The 15813-nt window shown below is 40.2% G+C and overlaps 1 protein-coding gene across 2 annotated transcripts; it reads left to right on the top strand.

Annotated features, from left to right (window-relative positions):
* The first annotated feature begins 5375 nt into the window (after positions 1 to 5375).
* Positions 5376 to 14605, top strand: LOC103719418 (FT-interacting protein 3-like). 2 transcript variants are annotated; one of them, XM_008808654.4, is made up of 4 exons: positions 5376 to 5478; positions 5606 to 5686; positions 7165 to 7202; positions 11307 to 14605. In XM_008808654.4, exon 4 carries the CDS (start codon positions 11347 to 11349, stop codon positions 14353 to 14355), a length of 3009 nt encoding a protein of 1002 aa, XP_008806876.1. In that variant the 5' UTR covers positions 5376 to 5478; positions 5606 to 5686; positions 7165 to 7202; positions 11307 to 11346; the 3' UTR covers positions 14356 to 14605. The 2 variants fall into 2 exon arrangements, with proteins under 2 accessions (XP_008806876.1, XP_038971113.1); XM_039115185.1 differs by lacking the exon at positions 7165 to 7202.
* The last annotated feature ends 1208 nt before the right edge of the window (positions 14606 to 15813 follow it).

The following is a 15813-nucleotide window of genomic DNA, read 5'->3' on the forward strand; positions in this document are numbered from 1 at the left end:
ACGTGACCGACCCATTGCCACGGTCAGCACCTGCTTTGACTGCCTTAGGACCGTCCGATTTGGACACGTGGATGGATCTAGACCGTCGCAAGTCGTGCGGCAGAAGCCAATCACGGTTGAGGAAGTGAAGTGACCTGAACGCCCTTGCGACATTAGAAATATCACGAGTTTGCCATCCTGTACAAATTTGTGTCACGTGGTCGTTCACGTGTCGTGGTGTGGGAATTCTAGTGATTGGCTGTCCGGTTCTTCGCAGCAAATTTGCTGTTCACACGCAAGGGAGCAGACCCAGTGCATGCACTCACCAAAGCCATACAAGTCTACTATACTTGGGAGCAGCTGTTTCCTTCTAAGCTCTCTACTAGCTTACCTACTCTCTCCAATTGAATACTCTTTGAGAATGGACAGCCAATTCAACCATCTATAAAACTTTTCCTAACACTCCCTAGATGAGTGTTAGTAGCTTCATTCTCTTGAAGTAGCTTCATTCCTAAAAACAAAATTACATGGCTCTAGTCTCTTGTCTATCTATTGCTAGGATGTAATTCTGTAAGTTGATGCATGAAATCTCTATTCGAGTACCAAGATATGAGGAAGTGTCTTCCAACATTAGAAGCATCCTTCTTATCAGGAGAAGAATGTCTTAGCATGCAACGTTGAATGCCGCACAACATGAGGTTTCATGAAATTAGATCAACATGGCCTTAATTGTAACATTGCAAAGCGATCCTGATGTGGAGAATTTAAAATTTAAAGGCCTAATTTTTATTTTATCGATTACCTATCACAATGGAAATAAAAAATACCTTGCTGTAGCAAATAATGACTTATAGTTATTTTTTTAATAAAAATGTTATATAATATAAATACTGATACAATATATAATTATTAAGGAGCAAAAAAAATTAATGAGCAGGTGTCCAAAAAAAATTTGACAATGTGATGTTTCTGGCATCATGGGTTATTAGCTTGATAAAGGGCTCGAAAATGGGGTCTGCATCTATGTAAATTGGATTTTTATCTTTACAAAAGAGGGGGAAATCTTGGCCTAAAAAAACGTGATAAAAATTTATGGTGTTAACTTTATAGTCAAGTATTATTCATTCATTGATAGCAAACCACATGACAAGGAGCATTGTTGCTCTTATATAATTTATAAAACATCTTGAATCAGACCAACTTTCTTTTTGCCCCGCAGCTTGGCAACGGTGTTACAAGGAAATGGTGATAGAGCGGGTCGTAGGGTGACTTGGTCACTGTGATCAATTAAATTTAAAAAGATTCGAGCTGTGGTGGAGTAGGTCACCTCCTGCTTTGAGATATTTGGGTGATGATGAGGGATGGGGTGGCTTTTCAAACTAAGTATATATTCAGAGAAGCTAATAAGGTCGTAGACTGGATGACTGTTTACGTGGCCTGTCAGAAGCATTTTATGGGTTGGAGAGGTGGAGTGTCTATTGCACTGTATGACATATTATTTCTTAATTTTATAGGATGTATCGGTATTTATAATGCGGTATCAGTTTTAATAAAAATAAAAATTTTGGGGCCGTACATAAAGCATGGGCTATCGAGCCGGTATGACTGCTGCTAATCAAAGCATGGGCTATCATACTGCGTGGATGGTGACTGCTTTTAATGAAACTTCCGAAAAATGAAGACATTAATTGCATTTTGAAATAGTTTGAGAATTTTATCGCGTAAAAGAACTCAGAAATTGACGGTGACAAGTAGCACGGGCGGCCCGTTTGGGGGCCTAAGGCGAACTCGGTTAGAGAGGCCTTTTATTTATTATTATTATGAAAATTTTTTAATAAGTGCAATAAAACCCAAAGATCTCAATCTTTGATCAAAAAAGTCAAATCTTTGAAGAAACTCATCAGGAGTAAGCAACAAAAATTACAAGCAAAAATTGCTTGTTGGAACTTGGAAGTGCCCAATATGGTGTGGCTACATCCAGCAACTTTGACTCCTTTGTCCACCTGATGATGGACTTCATAGTGAAGAGGCTCGAAGTCATCATGATGCAGAAAAGGTTTAGCCAGCTAGGTGACCTTCAACACGATAGGGTGGTGAGGGCATTGGTCAATTATTTCTCTGAGATGTAGAGACCTGTGCGAGACAAATTTGCCCAACCCTAGCTCTCTCAGATGACAATCATTCTAAACTTTGAAAGGATGTCTGAGAGTTTGGACTTCTGGGGAGAAAATGACTTTTAAAAAAAAGCCAGCCTCAACTCAATCCAAAGCATGATCAAAAGCGTGAAGAACCCCAAAACTCTCCAGAAAAAACCAGATACAGGAAAAAAGATTCAATCTTTATCATATGAACGCCAAAAAGAAGAACAAAAAGAATTGAGAATTGAGAACTAAATGCTCTTACTAACCTCAAATGAAACTATTCTCTCCTTCAGCGGCCCCTGCCCCCTGGTATCTCATTCCTCCAAATCTAATATATTTGAGAGAAGACAGAGAAAGAAAGCATTAAAAAAATTAGATTTTTAATACTCTCGCAGCAGAAAGAGGGGGATTTGATGGCTAAAAGATTAATGTGTGGACTGTGGACAACCAAACAAAACCCGGATCAGAGCTCAACTATTTAACATTTAATAAGCACAAATTAGGGTCTCACGGTCTCACATTCCCTGTCAAAATTGAAAATCCAGTGGAGTGGATTTTAGAGCGGAGCCGACGAGGCCGGAGCTGCGGAGCGGCGGAGCCGACGAGACCGGAGCCGCGGAGCTCGGAGTCGGAAGTCGGGACTCGGGAGGCCTCGCCGCCTCGGTCGCCGCGGAGTCGGAGGTCGGAGGACGGGAGGAGCCGAGGACGGCGACTCGGAGTCGGCGAGGAGAGGACGGGACTCTGTACGGACGCACGGTGGACCGGAGCTCGGAGCTCGGAGCCGAGGACGGCGACGTCGACGAGGAGAGCTGGAGAGGGTTTTGCGCTCGTCGCTCTGCAACTTTGCAAGCCGCTTCTGCCGACTGCCGAGTGCCAAGAATGAAGAACCGGAGAAGGTTCCGGCATTAAAAAGGCAGAGAAGGGGGGAGAGAAGGGGGAGCCGGGGAGGAAATAGCCGTTGCGTTGCCCGTTGCTTGTCGACGACTCGACCGTTTGACCACGCCATCGCCCGTCGCCAGTCCCTGTCGCCAGTCCCCGTCTGCCGACTACCGTCGCCCGTTGCCAGTCCCAGCTCAGTCTCAGCCTTTCACGTTGCCGCCCAAACCCACTCTCCGTCTCATCTGCGGTCTGCCATAGCGCCATGGTGGAATAAAAAAAAAGGCTGGGTGGGGCCTTCCCTGGGCCGGGGCCTTAGGCGACCGCCTCAGTCGCCTAAGGCTCGAGCCGGCACTGACAAGTAGTATGGTCCTCCTGGCTTCCCATGCCTTCGGTTATATCTAACGGAAAGCGTTTCTCTTGTGTTTTTTTATTCTTATTTCTGTTTTTTTTCAAAAAAAATTGACAAGGGCCTCGCCGTGTGCTACCACATGCACATTTACAATGGAACCCGTCCAGAGCATAACATATATTTCTTGTTAAAAAAAATTACTTACAAGAGTTTGCTCCATGAAGAACCCAATTGCCAAAGCCAGATAAGAAATTTCAACAAAAAATAAAGCGAGAGAGAAATTAGAAGCATACCTAGACGTACTGTTGGGATGAGCTATAACTTCTCCACAGCATGCTTCATAGATGATCGATCATAATTGTACCTTCAATAAGCTTTGATTACTTTTAATACACTTTGAATTTGAGACGTGGTGGATTAGTTTTCTCACATTGGAATGATGGTTCAAGTCCACAACTCAGCTGACTTTGAGATCAGTAACTCGGTTGATTACCATGGTTGGTGGCCGATTGACGCTGAAGTGGTCGTTTTGGTCCATCGTTGAGGGCAGAACGATGAATATATATTTATTTTGATGGATTATTCCGAACCAAATGACCCTTGACGGCCATATTTGATATTTGTAAAAGGACAGCCCACATATCGGTCCCATCTTTTTCGTTAAGGGCGGAGACTCTGGAAAGAGACTCTCTAGCATCCTTTCATTGTCTTTCCACCGTGGATTGAATGGAATCCTCGTCAGATTTTGATCGCTGACCAGGGGACATGGCGGCTCCTACACTCAACCGAACCATCGCCGCCTCTGGATTTCGACCATCCTGCCCTCGAGCCCTTGATGCTGCAAGGGTGAAATTGCATGCGTTCTCAAAATTGAGTCAAATAAGCATGTCAAAAATCATTATTTATCTAAATATACCAAGTATATACTATGCTGCATTATCGCCCTATTACATGTATATGACATGTTGGATAGGAAAGAATATGTATATTGAAGTAGCATGTACGATGAATAGCGTCTAAGTTGTGTCATGTTTTCGATCCATAAGTTCAATACAGCTCCAAGTCGGTCAATCAATTGGAAGAAATGCATGCTTAAGATCGGTAAATGTGCTCATAAACTTAGATAATTTATTTTTATATTAAAAAAAATTAATGAGCAAGAATTTTTTTTTTTACGACGCCTTCAGATCAATAGCATGAGTGTGTTATCATGCTCTACCTGCATTCAATTGTAAAACTCTTTCAAATGTTACTCAAATTTGTTTCTAAAACTTTTTTTTTTTTTTTTTTTATAGTCGTCCTGGGTCTTGGAGCTGCAGCTTATAGGATTGATATTAACATAGTAGCAACACTATACCATCAACCTTTTACTACTATGAGATGCCTTTCTTGTTGGGTTGGTTCAATTAGATTTTAATTGGTGTAGTATCAAATCCAAGGCTCAAATCAGATTTTTTTTTAAGTATAGTGGCGGTTTACACAAAATGAGTATAGGTGCGGTCAACAAAATGAGAAAACAAAAAATAAAATTGGTGTACCAGGGTTTAACGGGTTAGACCGGGTTGACACAGGACCCGTCTCCTACGCGGTCCATTTTCAAATCCCAAATACCCCAAGTCCTCGCACCTACCTACGTGGAAGACAGCGGAGGGCTGATATCGTTATTCAGCAGAAAACACAGGGAGAAACACGTCATTTGCCCTCATCTTGCGTGCAAAGTCGCGCTCCCCTATTTTTCCGTTACCAAGAAATTCGCCATCATTGGCTGAAGCATTTTTAAAAAAGCTAAGCACGTCATCATCACAAAGCTTAAACCCTAATACAAATCCTTTTCACCAAATCCGTCGTCCATTCCGTGGACCCCACAGAAACTATTATAAAAGGACGGCTAGAAATCCTTCGCACGAGCATTTACTTCATGTACCGGCTCCCACCGGACCGTTTCCATTTGTTTCTAATTTTTCTCTATGACGTTAAAAAGCCTCCATTAATATTTAATCCCACCCTAATTATAATTAGTAACCCGAAGGACAAGTGCAGAGCTGAGGAAAAGCTTGGCTTGTCTACGGAACGGCGATAAGAACGAGCTCGCCACCTTCTTCCACTGCGAGTCTTCGTTCCTAAAAAAAGGTTTCCTTCTCTCTCTCTCCTTTGTCTCTTTGTCTCTACGCGGTTTTCTCTCCACGCGGCGAGCGACTCGGCGGCCATGGTTGATGGCTTTCTTTGACTGGTTTTCCGCTTGTTTTTGCTTTTGAAGGGCGTCTATAGAGCTCAGAGATTTGGTTGAGATCGAGATCCGAAGGGGCGAGAACGGAGCTGGAGGTGATCAGCCGAGAAGGTGAGGCGGTCTGCGTTTTGATTTGATTCTTTTTGTTTCTGGTCTTGTTCTTAGCTTGGATTTTCGTTTTGAGGTGTTCTTTTGTATGGATCGTATGACTTTGTGTTTGATTTTGAGCTGTACTATGGTTTTGTTGGAGTGGGATGGGTTCGAGTGGTTTGAGTTCTTCAAGAACTGGGAAATGGCTGATTTGTGGAGTTTTAGGGGATCTTAATAAATCAACGATCTCGTGTTTAGGAGATAGAAGGTAGGCTTTGATTTTTTTACCCCCCTCTCTCCTGAGATTGAGAGGCACTGATTCCTTCGATCCATAATCCATCTGAAGCTGGACAAGTTTTGGCACTGTTAAAGATCTTCTTTTGATGCTTCTAATATCTCGATTCCATTCTTGCAACCAATAAGTCGCGAGTTTTCAATCGGAACACCTCTTTTTGCTCGCTAACACGGAGTATCTGAGTATTTTTCCCCACTCTGTTCTCTCTGTTTCAAGTACATTTTTCTGTTTCTTTGCTTCTGTTGTTTTACTATATCGTCCTTCCATTTTGGTCTAGATCTGGCCATAGATGTGAAAAAGGTTGCGTTCTTTGGTTCTTGCATACTCGCAGGGACTGAAATGCTTGTTGACTTGTTAATTTGATGTCCAACCTTGATTCTTCCTTCTGCCCCGTTGAGATTATAAAAACTCGACCTTTCTGTTTAGTTAGATCACATCCATAACCTTTGAGGTAAAAGGCAAGGCATGTAGAAGCTAAACTCGAAGTCTGCGCTTGGTTCTTCTGGGCTTAAGTTGGAAAAAGGAATTGAACCATTAATTGTACAAACTCATCCTTGTTAACTGAGGCCTGAATCATGCCAAGAAATTATGTTTTTTGATGCTTTGGTGAGTTTCAAACCATGTATATTTGTATATTTTTGCTACTAGTTTCATTTAAATGTAGGGTGAGACCTTTTACTATATTTCGGGTTATTTTTGATTTTAAATAAAAAAGTTTATATTTTTAATTTATCGTGTTCTGCTGGGCTTATATTTTTATGTTTGTTTCTGGGTGGACATACAAGTCTTTAGCTTACCACTCTTGTGGTTTATTAGCCACATTAGTTTGATGACAAGATTTTTTGAAACGTAAACCTGAAAAAGGAAAGAAAAAAAGTATGTACTAGAAGGATTTGATCATTATAATTTATGCGGTGTTTAGTATACTTTAAGGCAAATTTTGATACTTAAATCATGTATGAAAGCATGTGGTGGAGAACTGGTAATTCTACCATTTCGGCAAGGTGGGAATATGTTTGGCAAGTATTAAAAAAAAGTTCAGTGGTTAAACTTTCAAAAATTATGGATCTTTTCTACTTTCTTTTTTCGTCTCTACACTTCTAATTTTTTTTAATATTTCTTGATGCTTATTCATCTGCCTGAATCCATTGTTAAAATTTAAAGAATTTGAAGCTTCAATCCAATACTTTTGTATATCTGTCAGGTCAACACTTCAATTGCTTATAGCGGGAAAATTTTGAGGTAAGAAATCTGTTCATCCTTTAAATATACTTTAATGGCTCGTTTGTTATTTACTTCTCACAAACTGTCCTTCCTGTCTTTACGATCAGAAGGTGAAAAGTACCAAATCTATTAATCTTGAAAAGTGAAACTCTTTTTTTTTTAAAAAAAAGTAACAAAAAGGAATTTGAAAATCTTTGGATATTTACTTGAATTTTATGTTAGAATTTTGTTATACTCACCTAGCTCTCTAATGGTTCTGATTGTTCAGTTCTTTTATTCGGCTTTCCCCCACCTAAGGACAGTCAAGGTTAACATCAATCATTTTGCAGTAAGAGTAGTTCAAAGTACATTACCAATCCTCAAGAACTTTAGTCAGCATGTTCAGCTGTGCACTTTTTCACCCTTCAAAGAAGTCCAGTGTACCTATCCAAATGCTTGAACTCTATACTCTCCAAATAACTTTTCTCTGAAAGTTTCGATCAGACCTTGCTTTTGCTTCATTAAGGGTTTTTGTCGTGATCTCGGTCCAAAAATGTCAGCAATGCATTTCCCAGAAATTCCCTGAATGCTGTGGTATTTATTGATTATTGAAATGCCTTTATAGAAGTGCTACAATTTAAATTATCAAAGAAAGAAACAAATTTCAAGATTCTTAAGCTGCATTCTGCTATAACCAAGTATTGTTATTGCTGAAAGTTGAACTTATGTTCTACTTATGCTGCTTGCATTGTTGCTATTTCATTTCTGTTTTATATTGTTGCTGTAATTATGGGATCTCTCATTCATTTCAAAGCAGTAAAATTGGGCAGATAAACTCCATTACAAACTCATATGCTATTATTGTTGATGATAGTCCTATTTTAATGCATGCAACAAATTTTTTCTGTTAATTCCAATAATTGGAGAACAAAATCTTACCCTGTGACTACACATGTATTAGTAATCTTCTGAAACGTTCTCTTTCCTTGCACAACGAATATATGTTAAATTGGGACCATATCTCAAAATCTGCCCTGGTATTACATAATTGCTATCCTGCAGTCTTAGATTGCTAAGTTTTGAGTAGCTCTTTGATAGGTTACTTTATCTTTTAACTATGCTCTGCTCTCGATTGGAGATCTCAAAAAGAAAAAAAAAGCATTGCTCCTTGTGTTGTTCTTTCCATTAATGATATCTAGAAATTTGAAAAATATGACTGCTATTTAAAAAGTCTGAAGCATCAAAATAACCTGTTGTTCCAACTAAATGTCTTCTTGTTGTAGCATGTTTCAATGAGTTGGCATATTTTCTAAACCATTTTCAAAACCTTATTTATGATGTCTCAACTGCTTCATGTCCAATTTGCCACTAGCACCCAAAGTTTTGTTTCAAATGTGCCCAAACCCTTTAATTGCAAATAAATAACTCTATGATCTATGCAGAGCTAACATTATTTCAACTTTAACATGGCTCATGATTTTCTCTTATATATTCATTCTTTAATTTTCTTCAGAAAATTCTGCACACTACCTGTTGTACTGCCATAAAATGTTGCTCTCAACTCGAACAGAAAATATAAATAACCTGGTTCAAAAACACCTTTATATGATCAAATAATTCAATTCTTTAGGATATATAAACAACCAAAGAGAAAAGTGCATGCTAACAATAGGCCCTTGAATGGTACCAAGAGGGAACCACACTGCCAGGGTGAGGATTAACCTTTAGGGTTGTAAGGCTGCCGGGGTGGAAAGAACCAATCTGTACAAGAAGTTTTGAACTTGAGAATGAGGCAAATTTCCTGCTGCTATATGATAATTGAATAAGTATAGAACTACAACTCTTATTGTTAGTTCGTAATTTTTTGGACATCACTGCTATTCAGGTCGTTGGGCTCTTTTTTCATCTCATCTGAAATCCAGCAAGCTAAGACACTACACCAACCTCCAGATTTTCTGAACGGGGAATAGGTAGATTTTAACACTGATTAGAAATCTTAAATGGTGTGCGGTAAAACGATGAACTGCAAAAGCAATAATCTATCACCTTAAATGGTCTGCGTTTTAGTGGTCGTGAGTTGACTTAGTGTGAGTCTCATGGATTTGTGCTTCTTTGCAAACCTGTGATGCTTTCAATCGCATTAGAAATTATACATGGTACAGTAGACATTGATGTTACTCCAAGTCAGAGTATAAACTTGAAAATGTGGGCCTGACATCACATAATTCCTTGCATTTCTTTGGTGTTTATTCTTGGATCTAAATACCGCTGAACTTTAGTGATCTGCATTTAATGGTAAAGAAGTTCTTCTATCATTGACTTATATATTTTTAAGGGAAGACTCAGCATGAAGAATCTTACAGAAGTGTTATACACATTGGAGAATCGGTTTTGTTGGCTTATTGGACTTGTTATTCCTTCTGCTTTAGAAGCCTGATTTTTTCCTCTATAATCTCCATTTAAATAGTCCATAACATCTACATTTATAGGAACAATTTTGACTGTTAATGTCTTCATAGCTACCGAGAATGATCAAATAAAAATGGATAGCAAGAAACTCTGGAATGTTAATAAAATGCTAGAATTTCATGAAATAATGTTGAAGTGATCTTTTCCTAGATTTATAATTCAATCAGAAATAAAGTATCAATACAATGACATTCGTGGCTATATAAAAGGAGCATGGGATGTGCCTTCTGAACTAGTCCGGTGAAAGGCATTTTCTTTTCTGATTTTTCGAAAACATGGTACTGTTCTTAATCTTTGTGATCTCTACATCTAGACTGCTTCAAGATGTGAACTTCTCAGATTAATTGAATTGGTAGGCCTTGGTCCATTTGGTAAATGAGCTGGATGATTTGTTTTGACCAAGGTTCTTATTTCTGGCATCCATTCAGACCTCACATGATCCTTATACTACTAACACATCTTTATAGTATCCCTTCCTGTAGGTGTTTATTCAGGGTAAAAGACATATATCTCTTCTTCAAAGGTCCCATTTGCGACATTTGAGGTGAAGAGATATCTCTATACTCCTAAAGAATACTCAGTCTAGGGCGCAAATGATGTTTCTTTATACTTCGATGATCATGAAAGCCCAAGATCATTATATATTTCTAGAATGTATCGTTAAAAGCATGTATACATGCACAATTTTAGGCGGCACAAAGTATTATGAAGTAACAACTTTCTAAAGCTTCCAATGTAAGGATCTTTTTAATCTATAAAGGATTGCCTTTCCTAAAAGGCCAATATATTTAAACACCAAACTTGTTTTGATAAGTATTAAATTAGAGAAAAGTAAATTCTGGTAAAATGTGGGAACAAAAATCTTATTCCTGAGCAAACTACTTTAAGATGCTAGTGCCTGCTAATCCTAAATGATGATGAAATATATATACTAAGTTTAATATAAATAAATTATTATTATTGTCCTGTTGTCTGATTTTTCAAATATGTCTTCCAACAAAGTAAGCATGCTTCTTTGAATTCAGTTACAATTTTGTCTAATTTTGGCACACCAGAAACTGACCGCCACTTTGAAACTTATGATTTTTATTCATGCTTCAATGATGGTTTAGATATAAAATAATGCGAGAACATCAGATTTTCCTTGTACTCCCTTTATGTCTGATGCTGGTCAATATTGGTTCTAAGATGGTTGGACTGTTTGAGTTTCTTTGTTTGTGAAACATGCTTGTCAACATAGAATATTCTTGGACAATTTGAGGGTGAACCTTGGTGCAACAATATGGTTGCTAAATTGTGACGTAGAAGTCATGAGTTCGAAACATGAAAATAATCTTTTTGCATGAGGGGGTAAGGCTGCGTTCGTTTGAGCCTCCTTTGACCCCACAAGGGGGGAAGCCTTGTGCACGGGCCTGTCCAATAATGTTGTCGGATAATCTTGTACTTCTTGCCAGGGCTTCTCATCAAGAACTTGTCTTCTGCTTAAGCATATAGTTTTCTTTGTGTCATCTTCCCAAATTTGGTACATGTAGGCTTATGCTTTTGGCCATCTTTCTCTCTCTCCACTCATGATATTAGCACTTCAAGCTTGAAAGCTCTATTTGGGCATACTCTTTTTTTTAAAAAAATAAATAGGTAGTACTACTAATGTCATTTTCATTTATATTTCACTAGGAAGAATTCTGTTACCAAGTACAATCAAGTTTTACTGAAGATGAGCAATTATAAGCTGGGTGTGGAAGTTTTAAGTGCCCATGACCTCATGCCCAAGGATGGGCAGGGTTCTGCTAGTCCCTCTGTTGAACTTCATTTTGATGGCCAGAAGTTCCGTACCACCATCAAGGAAAAAGATCTCAACCCTGTCTGGAATGAGCGGTTCTACTTCAACATTTCTGATCCTGCTTCTCTCCCTGATCTTGCGCTTGAAGCTTTTGTGTACAACATCAACAAGGCAACACATTCCAGGTCCTTCCTTGGCAAGGTTCGGATTGCTGGAACCTCTTTTGTCCCCTTTTCTGATGCTGTTGTTATGCACTACCCATTGGACAAACGTGGAATTTTTTCACGTGTGAAAGGAGAGATTGGCCTTAAAGTGTTCCTAACTAATGACCCCTCAATAAGACCTTCCAACCCACTTCCAGCTATTGATCCTTTCCCAAATAATCCTCCTCCAAGGCAAACACATCCTGTTCAAGTCCTAAATACAAACCCAAATCCACCTCCAGAACACAAGTCTGAGTCAAGACATACCTTTCACACTATCCCGAAGGAGGTCCACCAGCACCATGCTACAGCTCCAGTTAGTGAACCAGTAAGGTATGTGTCTGACCAAATGAAACCTGAGCCCCCACCCACAAGAATGGTCAGGATGTACTCATCGGCATCGTCGCAGCAACCAGTGGACTATGCACTCAAAGAAACAAGCCCTTTCCTTGGTGGGGGACAGATTGTTGGAGGCAGGGTCATCCGTGCAGAGAAGCCAGCTAGTACATATGACCTTGTGGAGCAAATGCAGTACCTCTTTGTGCGTGTGGTCAAGGCACGAGATTTACCAGCCATGGATGTTACTGGGAGTCTTGACCCTTATGTTGAGGTGAGAGTCGGGAACTACAGAGGGATCACAAAACACTTTGAGAAGAAGCAGAACCCAGAATGGAACGAAGTGTTTGCTTTCTCTAGAGATCGGATGCAGTCATCGATCCTTGAAGTTGTGGTTAAAGACAAAGATCTTGTCAAGGATGATTTTGTTGGATTCATACGCTTTGATTTGAATGATGTCCCGACACGTGTCCCGCCGGACAGCCCATTGGCTCCAGAGTGGTATCGGCTTGAGGACAAGAAGGGTGATAAGAAAAAGGGCGAATTGATGCTTGCAGTTTGGATTGGCACCCAAGCTGATGAGGCATTTCCTGATGCATGGCACTCGGATGCAGCAGCTCCTGTTGATGCCTCTGTTGTCAACTCTCACATACGGTCGAAAGTCTACCATGCACCCAGGCTGTGGTATGTGTATGTCAATATTATCGAGGCTCAAGATATTATAATTGCTGATAAAACTCGCTACCCAGATGTGTTTGTGAAGGCACAGATAGGAAACCAGTTGTCGAGGACAAGGATAGCTCAAGCTCGGACGTTCAACCCTCTGTGGAATGAAGAGCTCATGTTTGTGGCGGCTGAACCATTTGAGGACCACCTTATCCTTTCTGTGGAAGACAGAGTGGGGCCAAACAAAGATGAAGTGATTGGCCGTGTTGTGATACCATTGGGGTCTATAGAGAAGCGAGCTGATGATCGGATGATCTATGGTCGGTGGTTCAGCCTTGAAAAGCCGGTTGCAGTTGATGTGGACCAGATAAAGAAGGAGAAGTTTTCTAGCCGGATTCATCTCCGTGTTTGTCTGGATGGAGGCTATCATGTGCTTGATGAGTCTACCCACTACAGTAGTGACCTGAGACCAACAGCAAGGCAGCTGTGGAAACCATCAATTGGGTTGCTTGAGCTTGGCATCCTTAATGCTGAGGGGCTTCATCCTATGAAAACACGAGATGGAAAGGGCACATCGGATACTTACTGTGTAGCCAAATATGGTCAGAAGTGGGTACGCAGTCGCACCATCATCAACAGCTTGAGCCCGAAATACAATGAGCAGTATACATGGGAAGTCTTTGATCCAGCAACAGTTCTTACTGTTGGTGTGTTTGACAACTGCCAGCTTGGTGAGAAGGGTCCTAATGGTAACAGAGATGCAAAGATTGGCAAGGTTCGCATTCGTCTATCCACCCTGGAAACCGGACGCGTGTACACTCACTCATACCCGCTTCTAGTTCTGCACCCTTCAGGTGTCAAGAAGATGGGCGAACTCCACCTTGCAATAAGGTTCTCATCCACATCATTGATCAACATGATGTACATTTACTCGAGGCCTCTGCTACCAAAGATGCACTATATACGGCCACTAACTGTGAGGCAGCTGGATATGCTACGCCACCAAGCAGTGCAGATGGTGGCTGCACGACTGAGCAGAATGGAGCCACCCCTTAGAAAGGAAGTTGTGGAGTATATGTCTGATGTTGACTCTCACCTGTGGAGCATGCGCCGAAGCAAAGCAAATTTCTTCAGGCTCATGTCAGTCGTCTCAGGCTTGTTTGCAGCGGGCAAATGGTTTGGAAATGTGTGCGCATGGAAGAATCCCATCACAACTGTACTGGTGCATATTCTGTTCTTAATACTGGTGTGCTTCCCAGAGCTTATACTTCCGACAATATTTTTGTATATGTTCCTGATAGGGTTGTGGAACTATCGGTATCGTCCGCGCTATCCTCCACACATGAACACAAAGATCTCTCATGCAGAGGCTGTGCACCCAGATGAGCTTGATGAGGAGTTTGATACATTTCCTACCAGCCGGGGTGCAGACCTCGTACGGATGAGGTATGATAGACTGAGGAGTGTTGCAGGGAGGATACAAACTGTTGTAGGTGATGTGGCAACTCAGGGGGAGCGTATACAGGCACTGCTCAGCTGGAGGGACCCACGGGCCACTGCAATCTTTGTGTTATTCTGCCTTGTAGCAGCATTGGTGCTGTATGTGACACCATTCCAGGTACTTGCTGCCTTGGCAGGCTTTTACATCATGAGGCATCCAAGGTTTCGGCACAGGATGCCATCAGCGCCGGTAAACTTCTTCCGGCGGTTGCCGGCAAGGACAGATAGTATGCTGTAAATAGGGGATGGATGGTTGGATTGCTGGTGTTGTTTCTGTCATTTAAGCTTGTTATCCGTAATTTGTTTTCCCTTGTTTTGCTCTTAACCTTGTGTTTGTTTGGTAGTTGTAGAAGTTGGTGATGATGGCTGAAGACCAGAAATAAATTATTAGAAACTTGTTTCATCAGCACAGCTTTTGTTTTTCAGTCAGATCATTCTGATTTTTTAACAGTGATGTTCAAACAAGCTTACTTTTTCCAGTTGCATCAGTTATTTAGCAGACAAGGGTTAATTTGTTGCTGCCTTTACTGTGATGTTATATTGACTTCAACCCAACCATGATGGTCTTCGATAGGAGCATGAATGAAAAATCTATGTTCAGGAAAAGTAAATGGTCAGAAGCAAAGCAGGCTGGCCTTAATTTGGCACTCTTAACATCTGTGCTTAATTGAGATGGCCTATTTTTGACAGTTGCTCTCTGTTCACAATACTGTGGTTGTAGATGGCCATTAGAATCTTCAGTGTCTCCGAGTTCCTTCCAGACCCATGGGTCAGTACGGATCTTTTGACACCTCATATTTTCAAGAGAAATCTAATTAGAGAAGTTCTTCACTCATTTTGGTTGTGAAAACATCCATCTTGTGCAAATTTTTTCCTCAAAGGATGTCAAGCAAATTCTATATGAATATTTGATCCTAATGTAAACAAATCTCTTGGAAGATACCTAGCTTTCTATTGGCTGGTTTATGGAATTGTCTATATATTGTTTGCAGTAGCTTGACTAATTCCAACTTTATGGAGTTGAGTCAGCTGTATGAGAAGTACAAGGATAAACGTATGGGCCTTCTCTTTCTGGTCTGCAGCCTCAGGAATCTTGTTTCATAACTTAGATATACAGAAGGATCGACTGCATTTTTCAGTCATCTTTTTATATGAATTCGTTAAAATTTTGGTGATGTATTATAAAAAGATCAATGCAAGAGAATTTAACATGTTCGTTTAATATCTTTCTTTGCAAAGTGAATTTTTTTCCTAGCCTAGGTTTCAGAGTTACGTAGGCACTAATACCACTAGTTATGGATAAATTGGGCTCACTTGGCTGCATATGCCAAGATATTGTGCATATGGATGTTCTCCTACTTGGATAGTGCAAGTTTGGTGCATGCTTGAATAAAAAGAAAGTACTCTGTTGTGTACCATATTATGGTAAGCTAAGCATAAAACTTTAGTACAATATTGAAATTTTGACAAAAAAAAAAAGATAGTAGTAAAACATTGAAATAAAAGGAAGAAGGCATTACAATTCGAAAATATGCTGTCGAGTTCTAAGGTTCTTGCTTTCTCTAAAAAGAAGAAATAAGTTTCTTGCCCAGAGAAATCCAACAGAAAGTAGATGAGCAAACTGATGAGAAAGTGTGCAATTGTTATTAAAGGTAAAAAAGTAATAATCTGTTTAAAAAGTTAAAATAACCATCAG

The sequence above is a fragment of the Phoenix dactylifera genome, chromosome 17 (genome assembly GCF_009389715.1).
Source record: "Phoenix dactylifera cultivar Barhee BC4 chromosome 17, palm_55x_up_171113_PBpolish2nd_filt_p, whole genome shotgun sequence".
In the NCBI taxonomy this organism is placed as follows: domain Eukaryota; kingdom Viridiplantae; phylum Streptophyta; class Magnoliopsida; order Arecales; family Arecaceae; genus Phoenix; species Phoenix dactylifera.

Bases quoted from the DNA above. Each gene is read 5' to 3' on its own strand.
- LOC103719418 (XM_008808654.4), top strand. From the start codon at position 11,347: ATGAGCAATTATAAGCTGGGTGTGGAAGTTTTAAGTGCCCATGACCTC.